The 15,363-nt window shown below is 37.9% G+C and overlaps 1 protein-coding gene across 6 annotated transcripts in view; it reads left to right on the top strand.

Moving 5' to 3' along the window:
* Positions 1-15,363, top strand: part of crebbpb (CREB binding protein b) — a 212,181-nt gene that overhangs the window by 132,515 nt on the left and 64,303 nt on the right. For 4 of the 6 annotated variants that reach the window (XM_060840649.1, XM_060840650.1, XM_060840652.1 and 1 more), the window contains exons 18-20: positions 139-378; positions 1,529-1,617; positions 9,240-9,350. In XM_060840649.1, coding sequence (XP_060696632.1) covers positions 139-378; positions 1,529-1,617; positions 9,240-9,350 — 440 coding nt within the window. The remainder of the gene's footprint in view (positions 1-138; positions 379-1,528; positions 1,618-9,239; positions 9,351-15,363) is intronic. The other 2 variants (XM_060840651.1, XM_060840654.1) reach the window with 1 other exon arrangement.

The following is a 15,363-nucleotide window of genomic DNA, read 5'->3' on the forward strand; positions in this document are numbered from 1 at the left end:
CTCAGATTTTTCTTGCTGTTATATTTCTCTCAAGCTGAAAAATAAATGTGATGCTGTAGACTCTGTTCGACACTGTAGAGCATTACAATTTGTTATTCAGTGTTTGTTTTGTTTTCCCCACTCCCACAATGTGCAAAGGACTATTTTGACATAGTGAAAAACCCCATGGATCTATCAACAATAAAACGCAAGCTGGACACTGGGCAATACCAGGAGCCGTGGCAGTATGTGGAAGATGTATGGTTAATGTTCAATAATGCTTGGTTGTACAACCGCAAGACCTCACGTGTATATAAATACTGTACAAAATTGGCTGAGGTCTTTGAGCTGGAGATTGATCCAGTCATGCAGTCTCTAGGCTACTGCTGTGGACGTAAGGTAAGTGTTTTATGAAAATGAACATTTTGTGTTGAAATAAAAATTTATTAAACTGTAACTGAAGGAATAGAGTTTTGATAAAATTTCATCCATTTTTGATACGTTTCTTCACTTATTGGTGTAATGTGCCATTATCCATCATTTCCATTCCAGCTGTGAAGTAGGCATGTTCAAAAATGGCGAGATAAGAGTGAGAGTTTGCAGAAGCCAATCTTTCTTTGCCTACAACAGGAACTATTGAATGAAATTTCTGTTATGTTTTCTCTACCTCTTTCTCTTCGTCAAACTTGTTTCCCTTTGCTTTTTCTATAAGTTGCTTCTGTTGACCTCTGGTCTCTAAAGATTAAAGCCGTAGGATAAATTTGACTGAGCAATTGTTTTCACTAAGGAGAGGTCTTCATTGCGAGTACAAATTAGTTAAGAGTAGGAAATGGGGATTTTCTCCAATTATAATAGGATTGTAATTAATTGCCAGTAAAGACAACTGAATTGATTGTTTAAATGGTTACAAGCTAAGTAAAGGGGCTTGTGGTGGTGTCCTTTGCTCCAAAAGGCCAGAGTTCAAATCCCATCTTTTCCAGAGGTTTGTAGTTACATGTCAAAGCAGGTTAAGAAAAGATGGTGTTGATAAACATCAAAAAGATGGAGTGTGTCCAATCATAATCAAAATAATGGAAAAGTGAAGCCTGGCCCTATGGCTGAAGAATCTTCAGTTCCTGATGTTAGAAATGGAAAATGTTAAAATTATGCAACTCCCAATTTTTGGTCAACTAATTCACTATACAAAATCTAAAGGAGTACCCAAGTGGCCCACCTTTTGGTCATGGATACCTATTTTGTTAGAGCCGGAGCTTTTTTTTGTGATTCATAATCTGTATTTAAAGTAGCACAGATAGTTCATGTCATTGCTACATTTTGATGTAGAGCTGAGAAGGCTGATGTTTGAATCAACCTGTTCAGACATTATAACACTTGGAGCAGTTGGGACTTGAACCCAGTCATCCTGGCTTGTAGATAGGTGCACTGACACCACGGTGCAAGACTCTCAAAAGGTGAGAATGCTGAGAATCCCACTTCAAAATGTTTGCATCTGATCCAAATTATCACGGTGTAAATCATATTGATTTGTTGTTTTGCCTTTACTTCACAGTACGAGTTCTCTCCTCAGACATTGTGCTGCTATGGCAAACAGTTGTGTACAATCCCACGTGATGCCACTTATTTCAGCTATCAGAACAGGTAAGTACATGGAATCTATATGATATGTTGAGGGATGGAAAGGAGGCAGGCAGGCAGAGACAAATTAAAATATGACTCTCCTCCCAGTGACAAACCAAGTTCATTACCTGGCTGCAACTTTAAGAAAGCATGATGCTTCTGTTCAGTCTCTTGTAACTGCACATAAATTGAAAGTACAAAAGAACTGTAGGGTTGATTAAAACTGTAAAAAATGGAAACCAGTGACTTTGGACATATTAAATGATGTGATTTTGCGCAGTTATAGGTTTTAATTTGCGAGAGATTTGTTTAATTTGGTCCTTGTTTGTGTTACGTACTTTGGAGCTTGTATTAGATGTGCTAGTGTAGATTAGTGTTCACAAAAAGTATGCTTTCAGGCTGAACTATTTGTAGAATATGTTTCATGCTTTGCTGAGTTTGAGATGATATTTGAATTGTTTCAAGGGTGGAGAAGATAAATATATAAATGTCTTAAATGTGTCAAAGGGAGAGCAATGACAATTTACAATTTTGAGAGTTTAATGAAGCTTCATGAATTTCTTTTTGTCGCATCTTTGGGTTCTTTGAAAACCAGACTGCTGTGAAATGTGCTTTCAGTGTTTGGAAATGCTGTATTTCAGAAGCCGTAGCACTTTGAAAGCTCAAGTCCATCTTTCTGCTCGGCACAAAAGTGTAATGCTAAAAGTTTGCATTCTATTTTGCAGTCCTTGTTCCATATGTACTTGCACCATCACTAACTGCTGTGTTGTCCTTTTGCTAAGTTGTTTTCTGGACTGGGGACTAAAATTTCTATTAGCTAAAACAGTAAACTGTCAAATGGAGCAGAGAAAGAAATAGCACTGAATGAGATAAAACAAATGTTGGGGTCAGAAGAATTGGTTGTTTATTAAATTGCTCTCAAAAAGAGTTTGTTTCTTCGTGCTCTTAGCAACTAATTTTTTTTACTTTGGTTATGAATGTTAAAGAATTAAGATTTGAGTTGATAGGCGTTTGTTTATTTGCATTAGTTGTGCTGTTTTATCAGGGTCTTCATATTTATTCTCAACTGCCTGATTGGAGAATATTTATTAATTTGGAGGGCCCCTGATTCCAACTGTTGATATTGGTAAAATCAATAACATCTTAGGCTCTTGTTCATTGTATATTCTTCAAAGTGTGATATTTATCTCTGCTGGAAAAGATAATCAGTTAAAAATCTCACAACACCAGGTTATAGTCCCAACAGGTTTATTTGGAAGCACTAGCTTTCGGAGCACTGCTCTTTCATCAGGTGATTGTGGAGAATAAGATTGTAAGATACAGAATTTATAGCAAAAGTTTACAGCGTGATATAACTGAAATTATATATTGAAAAAGACCTGAATTGTTTCTTACATCTCTCATCATGACTCATATTTGAGTTGGCTGTTCTAAAATCTTGTTCCTGTAACAACTTTGCATAGGTTTGCTTCCTAAGTCACTATTCCATCCTCAAGTTTTTGTATATAATGTTGGGGTCACTTTGATCCAGGAGTAGTTTTGTTCACATTAATGGTGGCTGACACATGAGATCAGTTGAGGAGTTAATCGAAAACAACCAAATCCTTTGGGAGTACTGGAAAGAGCAGGGTGGTGCTGCATCATCAGATAAGTAGATCACTTGAAGTTGAAACATTGATAAAATGTTAATGGCTACATTTAGCATTAGCCCTTCAAAGAGTTGACTGAATCAATCAATATTTTAGTTATTTGATAGTTTTTGAATTTGCAGCTATGCTAACTTGCAGTCCAATGTTAATATCAACACAAAAACAATTTTGGTGGGCGGCACGGTGGCACAGTGGTTAGCACTGCTGCCTCACAGCGCCTGTAGACCCGGGTTCAATTCCCGACTCAGGCGACTGACTGTGTGGAGTTTGCATGTTCTCCCCGTGTCTGCGTGGGTTTCCTCCGGGTGCTCCGGTTTCCTCCCACAGTCCAAAGATGTGCGGGTCAGGTGAATTGGCCAAGCTAAATTGCCCGTAGTGTTAGGTAAGGGGTAAATGTAGGGGTATGGGTGGGTTGCGCTTCGGCGGGTCGGTGTGGACTTGTTGGGCCGAAGGGCCTGTTTCCACACTGTAAGTCTAATCTAATCTAAAAAATTGAGATACTACCTTTACTACTTCACTACCAAACATTTTTCGGCATGTAGTTTAACCCATTTAAAATCATTTGGAATTTGACTGAGTAATGGCAGTTTTTTACTGAAAATAGTACTAATTAAAGGGGAGACATAAAGCAGAAACATGTGCAGTGACACAGGTGATTTAACCAGTTCATGGACATGGTTTGTCATCCAGTAGAGTTCCAATTAACTTGTTTTGGAGAATCTGTTTGGGATTGATGTAGCCAAATCTTAAACATATTGTCTAATATCAATTTCCTTTTGTTGCTGTGTTGAATTTAGCATATTTTGTGTGCAGAGCTGTGGCTGTGAGAGCTGCTGGACAGAAAAAAGTCATAGGCAAGGTTCTAATTGGCACCAGCAAGGAACTCTGGGTGCACTAAGTCCTAGATACTGTTGTCCATTGTTTGCTTTTAAAACTTTTATCTGTACTCCAAGTAAGCACTATGTATGAATAGTTTTGGCTCCAAAAACACATCCAAAATGCATTGCAAGAGTGTGCGTGAATGACTCCTCAAGCATGCTCTAACATTGCTGAATAATGAGCAAAATTTACACATCATTGACAATAAATGTCTTGAGTACTAAATCAATAATTCATCTTGTGTCAGAGACCATTCTATTTGCCAAATAAAATTATAAATATTGGGTCACAAACAAGGGTCTGCAACCGTGAATGAACACTGCTTTAGCATTTCAGATACTAGCCTTGTTATAAGATTGTATTGATGTGTTTCAGATGTCATAATATTGCTATGCACATGTACATTTCTCATCTTCAAATCTCACCTAAGCTTTAAGTAACAGTTTGGTAATTACCCAGATGAGTAATCAATGTCCATTCATCTTAAGCAAATTAACCGAAGTTCTTTAGAAATTTGATGTGTGGGATGTGTTCTTTGAGGAGCAATTCTGCCAATAAAACAAATATCAGATTGCGATCTCAATGTTTTGCAGAGAATAATGCTCAAAATAAGATTGATTGATTTTGTAAGTGATTCTGGATGAAGATACACAGGCTTGATATCAGTTTGACTGCCAGAAATGTTATCGCTTTGCAAATATGTACACCAGTTTAATGTAAGTTTGTGATATGCTATTATAACAAAATTAAATGCTTTTTTTTCCCAGAATGTACGTATATGTCAATTCACTGCTATTATTTGAGTGAGATTGTGTGTCTGCGTTTGTAAGTGTTTCTGTGTGTTATATAGATAGTTGAATGAACTTGCTGGTGCCATTCAGAACCTTACAGTGAGGCAGGAGTTTGGGTGTGTGTGCGTGAGAGAGCCAACAAGAGGGCGTCAGTTCACGCTCTTCATTCACCTACTGGTTGTTTCTTGTTTTTTTTATGGTCATGTGGACACAACTGAATTCACAGCAGTGCCAAAGCTTTTACCAGAAAGCAGTGTCTGGTTTTAACCATGGACCTCAAAATTGGTCAAAGTACAGAATAATCTTTTGAAAGTGTGGTTTCAGTAAATGTATTTGCCTTTACAAAAGAACATTCTGCAATTTAATGCTTCATATGAAGGATTGAACTTAAATTTATTATGGTGCAGTGATATCACTGCTTCCTTTGCTTATACTAAACTGATTTGGACAAATGTGCAGCCCTTTTATTTTATGGATTAAGGACATTCTCAATTTTGACTTGCTGAATATAAAATTCCTAAAGAAAATAAAAGATTGGGATCTGTTAACAAGATCTACTTTAAGTCTGTTAATTACACTGGTAACCTTTTACTAGCGGTATTCATTATTGCACCTATGACATTGAATAATGTGCCAGTTTGCTTGACATCGGATGGACACAAAATTCTGTTGCCAAATTATAACCGCTCAGCTTCCAATCAATGTCTATTACTGCATTATTCACAACCTGTATCATGTTCTGTTTAAGAACAACATTTGGTAAATAATTAAATGATTTACAGGAACCACACAATGTTTGCTTAGGCCTAAGGGTGCCACAATAGTTGAACCAATTATTTAAATTTTTGATGAAATTGTTACTTTGGACTGGCCTCTGTAGGGATATTTGATGTGCCCTTAAATGGCTGAGCGGCTCTTGTTCCAGAACTGAATTTGCTATTTAAATCAGAGCTTAGCTGCTCCTGTTTAATGTACGATAGATAATTTAGACTATTTACATAATAGATCCTTATTAGCTGACGTTTTAAAACCTTCAAATTGCATTTTGCTACTAACCGAAATTTGGAAAACATTACAACTCTGGAGTCAGTGTTGCAGTACAGGTCATTCTTCTATAACACAATGGTTGCATTCTTGTGCAACCCCGTACTATAGAAAAATTGCTATTTAGAAACAGCGCTTAAAAGTGTTGACTATGTAGTCGCATTACAGCCAACACACATTTTAAAAGTTTGCACTTTAGAAGCAATGTCCCTAATTCATCAGTTGCTTAACAGTGTATTTGTGTTAACGAAATGCACGTTATAGCAGAACGACCTGTACTGCCAGTCACCTTGGTGAAACAGAAGGCCCTAGTAATAAAGTTGACACAATATTATCCTGTGAAACATATACTTTTTATCATTATCCATTTCAGGGCTTTTCAAAAGTCATTTTGATCTTCGGTATTAATATTTATCTTTCATGAAATGTTGATGCTCCTGATGTTACAGAGCTGTGAACAGCATTTGTATTAGGCGACCACCTTTCTCTGCAAACAAGTCCAAGATGTAGCAGCTTACTGTTACTGGATCGCAATCCTTGAACTCCCTCCCTAACAACATTGCAGATGTACTTTCACTAAATGGACTGGGTTGGTTCAAGAAGCAGCTCACCATCACCTTCTCAATGGCAATTAGAGATGGGCAGTAGATGCTAGCTAAGCCAGCACTGAATGAATCTTACCCAAGGGCAAGAAAATCTGTCACAGGGAAAGTTTGTCAGCCACAGCTAATAGTTGTACATTCCTGGTGTCTTACATGGAGCAGCAGAAACACAATGTTGAAGAAGCCTATACCCTGTTTCCACACCCTACCCCCACCCCAAAAAAAATGTCTTGGCACCATCCAAGAATTGTGTGCAAGTGCACCTTGCGTCTCAGGATGTACTGCACAGAAAAGGTAATCCAACTTCACTGAGTAGTATTAATGAATTACAAATATGTTTAAAAAACTGCAAAGGAGTTTTGCTTTAATTAACCCCCATGTGGTAGCTATTGTTACGGCAGAGATAAATGTTTAATTATGTATACGAATTTCTAATTTATAAATCTCTCAAATCCTAATGTTGTAATGTTAGGCTTTTCGATTGTGACACCCTTAGTTCTAATGTAGATTTCTCAATTATATGCATATGTATCTGCTGTGTAATATTTGGTACTGCTTTGTGGATGCATTCACAGTCCCTTTGCTCACCCTTCACCTTCAAACTCCCATGAATCTTTGTCTTGCATAGTTACCCTCACTTCTACTACAGGTGACCAGATTTGCTTTGTTCTGTGGCCATGCAGCTTATCGCAGCCCAGCCAGCTTCTTTATTATTTTATCTCTCAAATTTTTAGCATGCATTTGGGTTTTCTCATGGTCGAGAGTGCACACTGGCGGGTACCATTTTGAATTAAACATCAATAACATCATCCAGGTGAAGGAGCTGCTTGGTAAATGGTTCAAATTTTACCTTGATGTTTTGGTTTGAGAGAAATTTTCTGACTATTAAAAGTAAAAACAAAACTGGCAAAGAATTATTGTAGTGCAAGTAGGAATACCAAAAATAATTGACAGGAGCTAAGGAATAGGAAAAGACCACTCAGGCTTTCCTACTTGTTCTACCATTCAATTATGAAGTGTCTGATCTGTACCTCAGTTCCATTCCTCCATCTTTTTGCTTCATTTAGATAAGACTATCAATGAAAATCTCTGTTGGTCTCAATATGATATCTGCCCCAGAATCCATGGCCTTGCAGAGGAACAAATTCCATGTTTCTTTCAAATTTGACCTTTCACTGCAAGCAGTCGGTGGAGAGGTCTTACCAGGGAGGTTTTTGAAAATAAATTGTCCATTTTAGGGTTCTTCAGAATGCTTGCCAGGTAGAAGCAAAGTATAATCCCCTTCATTTTCGTCTACCTGCCCAGGGCTCTCCGTTCAACATGTTTTTGGGTGTTTAATTCAGATAAAAATGAGGCAGCTTAGATGCAAGTTAACCTTGGTGTTAAACCCTATGTGGGATACACGAGCCAACCTCATCTTTTTGCAGATCTTTTCCCCCAAGTTAAAAGCACTGAAAAATTGGGTTATTAAGTTATTTGCAGTGATTGGTCCAAAATAAATTCTTTATGGCAAAATGCACTCATGACAGTTCAGAAACTCCAAACACTCTACATTACAATACATAACATTCAAATAATAATTGAGAATTTGAATGATACCGTGTCAGTTTGATTTCTGTTAATTTAATGTAATTATAGTACAAGTTCGTCCTGTTTTGACAGTTTACCTACCAAGGCATTCAGTGGAATGACTGGATGCAAGAATCAGGCCATTTTTAGATGACAATAAAACCTTTTTGGGATAGGGTGAATTTTTTTCAAATAACAATGTCGTTGCGAATATAACGCTTCATGAAATGTTATTATCTCTGACACAATTCACTCATACATGGATATTTTCATGGCAATAGTGTTTTGACCTCTGTCTTGCCTCCCTGCTAATTCCATTGAGGCCAAGGATCCCTAGAAACAAAGTATGTTACCCAGGAACCTTTTTAATAAACTACAGTATCTGAATCGCAAAGTATTGTCCATGATCTTTCAAAATCTTAATTTTGCGATCCAAAATTATGTCGCTTCTAATAAATCAGGTTGTACTGGGCTTTAAAGATTATCAGGAAGAAAGCTACATGCCACTTGTGTGGACAAAATTGCCAAGTGTCTGTTGAATATTTGCACAGAAGCATGCAGTTTAGAATATTGATTAAGAATAAAGCTTGGTAAACTGTAACTTTTAATTTTCATTTAACTGCCAATGATTTAATGTGAACCTTTCCAAGTAAATTAAAAATAAATATACTGGCACTTGGTACAGAATAGTTATTAACCAAGCACAGTAACCATAAACTAACCCAAGGAACATGCTAAAGATTGATTGGTAAAAAATACTAGTAATCCAAAAGATTCAAGATGCCCATGAATCAAATTTTAATGATTTAATTATGTAGTGGTGTTGCTTTTTAACCTATCCAATGAGACCAAATGCTAATCTATGCTTTGCCTTGGCTTTCTGCTCTGTGTTGTCTTGGTGTTCCGTCTTACTTTGTCTGTGCTGTTTGTCCCTTCCCTTTTTTCTTAACCTGCCCCACCCCATTGTCCACATTGACCTGGCCCAACCTGGTAAAACACTGACCTGTAATATCATCAATCAACCAACCAATCCTCTCGCCGTGGTGATCTGCCTTCCTCTCTGATTGGTGGCTCCGTTGCTGGGCTGGCTGTGTTGTGTGGACGAGCAGTTCACCCAAATATGGCCTTCTTGCTGACAGGTATCACTTCTGTGAGAAGTGCTTCAATGAGATCCAAGGCGACAGTGTCACACTGGGTGACGATCCTGCACAACCACAAACGTAAGTAACAACTTTACTTGTTTCCATGTGTTACCATTTCCTGTGTAAAATAGAATTAGCATTGGCTACCTCAACAGTTTCTTTTTCTTCACGTTTTTCATCAAACCCGAGAGCTGTTTTTTCCAAGTACCCCTTACTGACAGAACTGAGTAATGTTTGGAAATGTGGCCTTGGGTGAATAATTCTAAAACTTTGACGGGAAATATTTATTATTTTAACCAGTATCACTTGTATTTGCTGAGAATTAGCTTTAGTTAATGGTACTGTCAAAATGTGTTTTTTTGACGCCAAAATGTAAGGCTTAAATCTGTGTGAAGGAAAATGTTTTTTGAGAAATCCAGAACTACTTTGAAAATTAGGGCAGTTTTTGTAGTTTGTAGGTAGCTTATCACTGAAATATTAAACATGTTTGGAGTGCAGGTGTTGTTGACCTTAAACATTTAGGTTTTCTCAAATAGGTAAATAAGTATTGTAAGCAACTGAGAATTTTCTGTATTTTAAATCAGCTAAGATAGCTCTGTTAACTACTCTACAATCTCCTCTTAAGTCCATTTTCCTAACTGTTTTTGTCCCAAAGAAGTTGCTGTTAAAAATTGGAAAAGCCACTAATATATTGTTCAGTTAAGACTTTGGCAACTTAAACATTGATACCATTTTACCAAAGAAGTGGGTCTACTCTTTTGGAAAGATTGGGTAAAAGAGAGAAATGGTACAATTTTAGTTGTATGTCATCGTGGTGCGGTTGGGAGAACATTTGAGTCACAAGACTCCAAGTTCAAGTCCCACTCAAGGCTTAAGAACCAAAATCAGAGTTGACACTGCAGTACAGTACTGAAAGACTGCTGCACTGTCAGAGGTGCAGGCTTTTGGGGATGTGATGCTAAACCAAGCCCTTGCAGAAGAACACACCAACTTGGCGAATGAATCCACTACTTCATCCACAATCCAAACTACACATCTTCTTAAGAATTCAGGAAAATGTTAGGAAGCATTTCTACACACAAAGTTAATGCAGTATCAGTTGTTTGGTTTAAATCTGAGATAGATAATTTTTTTGCTAAGCAGTGATATTAAGCCATATGAGCTAAAGGCAAGTATACGAAGTTAGGCCACAGATCAGTCTTGATATGTGACAGAATTGAATAACAGAACAGACTGAAGGGTCTGAATGACCTGTTCCTGTTCCTGTGTTGCGATGAATCAGCATCATAAAATGTCATGTTGCAGTTTGTGTAAGTTTATGTACAATTTGGCTACTGTGTTTCTCACTTGAAACATTAATCTGGATGGGTACGTGAATAGGAAAGGTTTAGAGGGATATGGCCAAATGCTGACAAATAGGACTAGCTTAATTTAGAATAGGTGATTGGCATGAATAAGCTGAACCAAAAGTCCTGTTTCAATGCTGTACATCTCTGTATTAACTGCATTTCAAAATACTTCATTAACTGTAAAGCACTTTGAGATATGTAGGGTGGTTGTAAAAGTGCTATGTAAATACGTTCTCCCCTCACCCCTAAGTGACAACAGCATTGTGTACTAGAATAATGTTGTGGTCAACCTATCTGAACAGCCCTGGGTCTTTCTGAATAGTTCTCTGAAAAATGTTTGGATGTCTTGTTACGAAGCGGAGATCGGCACTCTTCTGATCATTAAAACCAAAACACCCAGAGGAGAGTATCTTGCCTCATAATCTGATATAATGTAACAAGTGGTATAACCTACCCCTCACCCATACAATCTGTTATAAAGGGACGGTTAAATAAAATGAAATCCTTTCACTTACTCTACAGCTAACAACTAATTTATTATTTAACTCCAACAATGACCAAATTACCAGAATTTCTAACAAACTGAACAGTTGCTTCCTAACTACTACCTATTCCCTAATTGAATTAAATCCTATTGGTTTGCTGTTCCAATAACACAGGTCCCACTTATGTAAGTCCAAGTAATAAGAACAATAAATTGAAACTTAGTCTCTCAAAGTTCAAACATAATGGATCCTCCTGAACTTTCTGTATCTCCTTCCGTCATCTCTTCTGTCCAAAATGCCTTCTCGATCATTTTCTGGTGCCAAGAATATTCGCTAGACGTGCCATGTATCTTTATAGATAAATGGTGCTTTTTTTTCCTCTGAGAGCTAAAAAGTTCTTATCTCTTCAAATGGCAGTTGGCTGTCTCCAATTTTCAAAATGCCCTCATCTTTTATATCCTTGGTTGCCTATTAATTTCTTTACTGTCAGTTTGTTTCAAGGTTGTCAACACCATCAGATTTAAATTTGATAGGCTTTCAGTATCTAAGGGCTTGGTTTAAATTAATTGGTTGAGTCCAGCTTTTTGCCAAAACTTTAAACAAGACTGCTGTTTTGTCTGCCAACTGTAAGGCCCTTCAATATATTTGTTTCCGTTTTGAGGCTGTCTGTACAATGTTTGGAAACTTCCACGCGCTGATAAAACGCTATCTTTTAAAGGGACCACCCACTGGCTTTCAATTCATGAATATTGTACACAATTTCATAACAGTCTCTACCTTTTTTTAAACAAAATGTTTCACTTTGCAAAGTCATCAACTTCAATTCAACTAAAGTTATCAACTTAACTGGTCTCAAACAAATCATTTGATTTTTACATTTTAAATTGTCTATTGAACATACTATGATACCAATTTTAAGATCTTCCCATCTTGGCTAGTGCACTGTACAGATTCAAAATGACTATTTCCCCTGTTGCGTTCTACTGGTTGTAAAATATAGTTCATCTTGTCTTCTATTTTATAATCATAAAGTCACTGTTGCATTATGTATCAAACATACTGACAGTGCAGGATAAAAAAGTTCTAATCAACCTGTTCAGAGATGTTATTCCATATCTGTGGAGCAGGTGAAACTTGAACCCAGATCTCCTGACTCAGAGGTTGGGGACACCGCCACCATTGCACAAGATCCCACAGGTGTGGGATATCCTTTAATTTTCTTCATTTCCTAGTTTGACATAATTCATATGTCCCCTTTCCCAATGTAGCCTCGTGTCTGTATCCTTCACAATTCACAATATTCTAAATTCACTCACTTGGAGGGCACCAAACTAACTCCAAGTGCCCAGACACCTTAATTGGCTTGAGGTCAGAAAGACTTTGTTTTAAAACATTCACCCATCTTCTATTCATAATATCACTTCAATGTAGTTATGTAATGATTAATCTAATAAAGTGTGCAGAGAATCTTTTGTGCACCATGAGCAGTTCTATATAAATGCAAATTTATTTTCAAGACTTTTAGTTCCTGTGGCTGTAAACAAAGACCAAATGATGTAGCTCTAGTGTTGAAAAACATCATTGTCTTTCTTTTTTAAAATTTGAGATTAATTAATAAATTGCAACACATTTTGAGAACAATTGATATCCAGTTACAAGTAAACCTGTGTCTAACTGCACTGTTTCATTTTGATAAATGATATATCCTAGAAATCTTCTATCCCGCTGTAAAGTTTGCCAAGACACGCTTTATTTAAAGGTAATTTTTTGGTATCCTGGATTAGGGATATTTGTCCCTGCATTTATGTAGTTTTCTCATCAATGTCATCCTTCAAATCTAGCTAAGAATGTCTACCTGCTTTTGGAAACTGTATCAACCATAATCTCAGAAGAATGTGTAAATCTTGAAATTCATTCTTAACTCACTGAGCTTATATGTCATGCAAATGATAGAAAATTTAGTGGGAATATAAGCTTTGAGGAGAATATGAAGAGAATAGACAGAATAGCTAAATGACAACAATGTGGCGCAGAGAGTATAATGTAGGGCAATGTGAGATCATAAGAATAGAAGTCAGATTTCTTCTAAAAGGGAAAGAATCTTCATGTTCATATAAACTTAGTTGTGCTCAAAAGATGCACGCAGTGTTAACATGAAGATACAACAGGCAATTAGGAAAGCGAATGATATGTTGGCCTTTATTGCAAGGTTGTGTGGATTAGAATTAGAATCCCTACAGTATGGAAACAGACCCTTCAGCTCAACAAGTCCACACCGACTCTCCAAAGAGTCGCCCACCCAGACCCAACCCCCTAAATTTAACCCTTGACTAATGCACCCAATCTACACATCCCTAAACACTGTGGACAATTTAGCCTACTTGTGGAACTTTTCAGAGAACACCTCTGGGACACCCGGACCAACCAACCCAACCACCCCGTGGCTCAACACTTCAACTCCCCCTCCCACTCCACCAAGGACATGCAGGTCCTTGGACTCCTCCATCGCCAGACCATAGCAACATGATGGCTGGAGGAAAAGTGCCTCTTCCGCCTAGGAACCCTCCAACCACAAGGGATGAACTCTGATTTCTCCAGTTTCCTCATTTCCCTCTCCCCACCTTGTCTCAGTCCCAACCCTCAAACTCAGCACCACCTTCCTAACCTGCAATCTTCTTCCTGACCTCTCCGCCCCCGCCCCCACCCCCATTCCAGCCTATCACCCTCACCTTAACCTCCTTTCACTTATCGCATTTCCAATGCCCCGCCCCCAAGTCCCTCCTCCCTACCTTTTATCTTAGCCTGCTTGGCACACTTTCCTCATTCCTGAAGAAGGGCTCATGCCCGAAACGTCGATTCTCCTGCTCCTTGGATGCTGCCTGACCTGCTGCGCTTTTCTAGCAACACATTTTCAGTTCTGATCTCCAGCATCTGTAGTCCTCACTTTCTCCTAGACAATTTAGCACAGCCAATCTACCTAACCTGCACATCTTTGGATTGTGGGGGGGAAACCAGTGCACCCGGAGGAAAGTCACGTAGACATAGGGAGAATGTACAAACTCAACACAGTCAGTTACCTGAAGCTGGAATCAAACCTGGATCCCTGGTGCTGAGGCAGCAGTGCTAACCACTGTGCCACCTCAAAATTGGAATACAAAAATAAAGATGGCTTGCTACACTTCAATGGATTTGGTGGGACTTCATCTGGAATTCTGTTTGCAGTCTCCATAATGAAGGAAGGATGTCCAATATACTTTTTATTAACCGGCACCAAGGCAACCAGGAGTGTGCTGGTTGATCAAATATTCTGGTTTTCAAAAAGTCCACACAACCAGCATAAAAACATACACTAAGGAATAGAAATGTAATGCAGAGGATACACACATCACTATTATGTTTTATTTACAGCATAAATAACTTAAATAATAATAAACGTTGCCTTAAAGGAAATATGCAGGCAGAGAGCCTTCGCGCACTCACACTCAGCTGACTACTTGGACATCGCAGAGATTGTGATAATACAGTAAACCTCCGGTATTTCAGATATATAATTACCATACTGGGGCAGTGTAAGCATCCAAGCACAGGCGAACCAGTGACATGTCAGAGAATTCCTTGCAGCCTGGCACTCCAACCAGAACTCAATAAATAGACACCATGAACTGGACATCATGTACAAATTATTCCGATACAGAACCACAAGTACCACCAAACAGAGACATATAAATACCAGGCAGACAGAGCACCAACAAAACGTTTGCAGAAAAACACACCAGCTTGGCGAATACCCAATGCTCACATCCATATAATTGCCAGTTTATTGAGAGTGCCGGTTAAACAAAGTTTGCTGTACTTGTGGTGAAGGCAGTACAACACAATATCACTGGATTGGTTCCTTGTATGAGCATGTTGAATTATGATGAATAAATTGGCTCTGCATCTATGACTCTATTCTCTGAAGTTTAGAAGAATGAGAGGTGATATAATTGAAACATAAAAGATTATGAAGGAATTTGGTAAGATATGTATTCGTCATCTCCTCACTTGGTAATCTAGAATGTGGGAACATAGTTTTAGGATAGGGGACTAACTAAGACAGGAAAAATTTCAAAGAAATTAGGAATCTTTGGAATTCTCGACTGCAGAGGGTTGTGAATGCACCAATACTCACTATATATAAGGATGATGTAAAGGGTTGATTTTTCAAGGAATTAAGAAAAGTAGGGAGTGGATGGGATGTGGAGTTGAAGCTAATGA

Source organism: Hemiscyllium ocellatum, chromosome 20 (assembly GCF_020745735.1).
Source record: "Hemiscyllium ocellatum isolate sHemOce1 chromosome 20, sHemOce1.pat.X.cur, whole genome shotgun sequence".
NCBI classification, from domain to species: Eukaryota; Metazoa; Chordata; class Chondrichthyes; order Orectolobiformes; family Hemiscylliidae; genus Hemiscyllium; species Hemiscyllium ocellatum.